Genomic DNA, 2,687 nt, shown 5'->3' with positions numbered 1-2,687 from the left:
CAGATGAGGCTACGCAGAGGGGTGCTGGTCGACTTCCAGATATGGACCGGGTCGAGGACGTTCCCGACAGACGTCGTATTGAGCGGAGAGCTCGAGTTGGGACACGTCGTAGCCAGCGGGAGTGGATCGGGGCGGATCTTGCTATGGATGACGTCGAACCCCCAGTTAGGGGTGGCGGGAGAGTTCGTGGTCGTGGAGGCAGGAGGAGAGTGGGTGCTGCTAGAGAGGGTGCCCAGATGCCTATGGGAGGTGATGTTGCGGGGGTTGATAGGGCCCATCGGGGCGGGCATGAGGGTGGGTCGCGTGGATCTGGCATGGGAGATCCGACGACTCACACTGATGCTGGGCTTGGTGGTGGAGGTCTTGGAGATTACTTCGTAGGTGTTCCCGGTGATGATCATACCCTCCAGGAGAGTACTCCATGGGTGAGTCCGAGCTCGATGTTTGGAGACTTGCTTGCTAGTGATGGCATTGTGGCCGAGTTTGGTGGACCGCATTTCCTTGATGATATCCGGACTATCATGCAGGAGGATGAGGCTGCAGCCGGACGGGTTCAGACGACAGGGACACAGGCACCCCTGGATGTAGATCTGAACGAGCCTGCCACGATAGCTCCCCCGCATCCTTTTGCCATGGGAGGGACCCCACCATCTGCCCAGACTATTGGGTCACATTCAGTTGCCGGCCCGTCATCATCTAGACCCGTGCATGCTGCGCGTGTGACCCCGAGACAGCCAGTTCCGGATGACAGCGACGAGTCTATTGAGGATGAGGAGCCACTTATACGGAGGAGTTTCCGGACACGGGTGCCACGCCGTTGCGGCACTGGATCGCACCTATTTAGATGATTTATGGATAGTGGTGTATGTCATGTTGTTATATTTATATTGTCTACCTTATTGGTTGGTTATCATTGTTATGGTATGTACGTTGTAGTTATGTTATTTGATGTTATGGTATGTACTTTGTTGTTTTGTTATGTCATTTACTATGATGTATTCCACTTTTCTGTTATGGTATATAGTTTCATGTTATGTTATTCATTATGATTCATCCCTCGCGGTAATGTTGTTTGTTTTAGAAACTAATTTCAATCACTTAAAACATAGTCAGCAGAAAAATTTGGTCCGAATAACAAGTTTCATTACTAATAGGAAACAACTTAGTACAAAGGAGCACAATGGTTGCTAACTTACATAGAAGACAAGTGCTAATACATTAAGAAATCTCCTATTGATTTCCAGCAGGTCCGCTGGGGCCTGCGCCTTGTGGACAACTACGCCTGGTGTGACCTGGCTGCCTGCAGAGGCCACATCTCTTTGGCCGGTTCGGATCTGCTTCATCCATGTTGGTGCGGATTCTTGTGGATCTAGGACGACCCTCCCTCGCACGCCTCATATTCGGATCCGGTATAACGGTTGGCCCTGCATAAGGTGGCCAGAAACCCTCTGGAATGGGAGGTGTAAATCCCATCTGATAGACACCAAAAACGGAACTCAGGCGATAGACCTCGTGGACGTGGGGCTGCCATGTAAGTCGTGAATAAGCACAACATGCCAGTGCGTGTGGACAGGGAAAATGAAGTGCTTGGAAGTATCCACAATCACAAGTCTTAGAACCTAACGAGACCCTGTACGTACCAAGGGAGAATGAACCTGTCGGAGTCGTCTCAGCAACGGTGTATTCCGAGTTATCCCTGTCGTAAACAGTCACCGTGAAGCACCTGGCTGTCTTCAGGTTGGCCTCGATACACTTTACTAGGTATTGACTGAATTGTTGTCCAGTACCCATCTGAGCCTCGGCCTCCCTTCCCTTACGGACAAATAGCTCAGCTAGCCTTCCCTATGTGGCCTTCACCAGCGAGCAAACAGGGAGGTTTCTTACCCCCTTCAGGATTGAGTTGACACATTCAGAAATATTGGTTGTCATGTGCCCGAATCTCCGACCCGCATCACAGTACTGTGTCCACAACGAATACTCGATTCGGTTCGCCCAGTCACACATTGCCGGATTCTCAGAGCGCAGAATGTCAAACCAGTAGTCGAACTCCACTTCAGTCTTCGCATATGCGGCGTTAACAAGAAGCCTCCGCGCATCTTTTCCCTTGAACGTCAATGCAAAGTTCGATGCAACGTGTCGAATGCAGAACGCCCGGTACGCAGCTGGGGGTAGCCATCCCCCATCCGGAGCCTCGAGTGCTGCCTTGATGCCATTATGCCTATCTGAAATAACTAACAGACCCGGCTGAGGTGTCACGTGCTCACGGAGGTGGGAAAGAAAGAAAGACCATGACTCAGCATTCTCACCCTCGACTAGTGCAAATGCCACGGGGAGGATGTTCGAGTTTCCGTCCTGTGCAATGGCGACTAGCAGTGTTCCCCCATATTTCCCATATAGATGGGTCCCATCAATACTCACCAGAGGCTTGCAATGACGGAATGCCTGGATACAAGGGGGGAAAGTCCAGAACAGCCTATGAAAATAAACTTGAGACTCGTCAACCTGTCCCCCAACTCGAACAGGGCAAGTCCTGAGGACGGCTACAGTGCCAGGCATCGTCAGCTGAACTCCTAAAACCCACCTTGGCAGCTCGTTGTACGACTCGTCCCAGTCCCCATATATGACGGCAACGGCCTTCTGCTTCGCCATCCATACCCTCCTGTACGTTGGCCTGAACCCAAATTGTG

At 51.5% G+C, this 2,687-nt stretch overlaps 1 protein-coding gene across 1 annotated transcript; it reads right to left on the bottom strand.

Moving 5' to 3' along the window:
* Positions 1-1,230: 1,230 nt before the first annotated feature.
* On the bottom strand, positions 1,231-1,791 carry LOC112721396 (uncharacterized). Its single transcript, XM_025772463.1, has one exon. The coding sequence runs from the start codon at positions 1,789-1,791 to the stop codon at positions 1,231-1,233; it is 561 nt and encodes a 186-aa protein (XP_025628248.1).
* Positions 1,792-2,687: the final 896 nt, after the last annotated feature.

This window comes from Arachis hypogaea, chromosome 11, assembly GCF_003086295.3.
Source record: "Arachis hypogaea cultivar Tifrunner chromosome 11, arahy.Tifrunner.gnm2.J5K5, whole genome shotgun sequence".
In the NCBI taxonomy this organism is placed as follows: domain Eukaryota; kingdom Viridiplantae; phylum Streptophyta; class Magnoliopsida; order Fabales; family Fabaceae; genus Arachis; species Arachis hypogaea.
Note: the sequence above shows the minus strand (reverse complement) of the source record. Positions and strands in the feature narration are given on the sequence as shown.

Coding starts and splice junctions, on each gene's coding strand:
- LOC112721396 (XM_025772463.1), bottom strand. CDS start 1,791: ATGGGTACTGGACAACAATTCAGTCAATACCTAGTAAAGTGTATCGAG.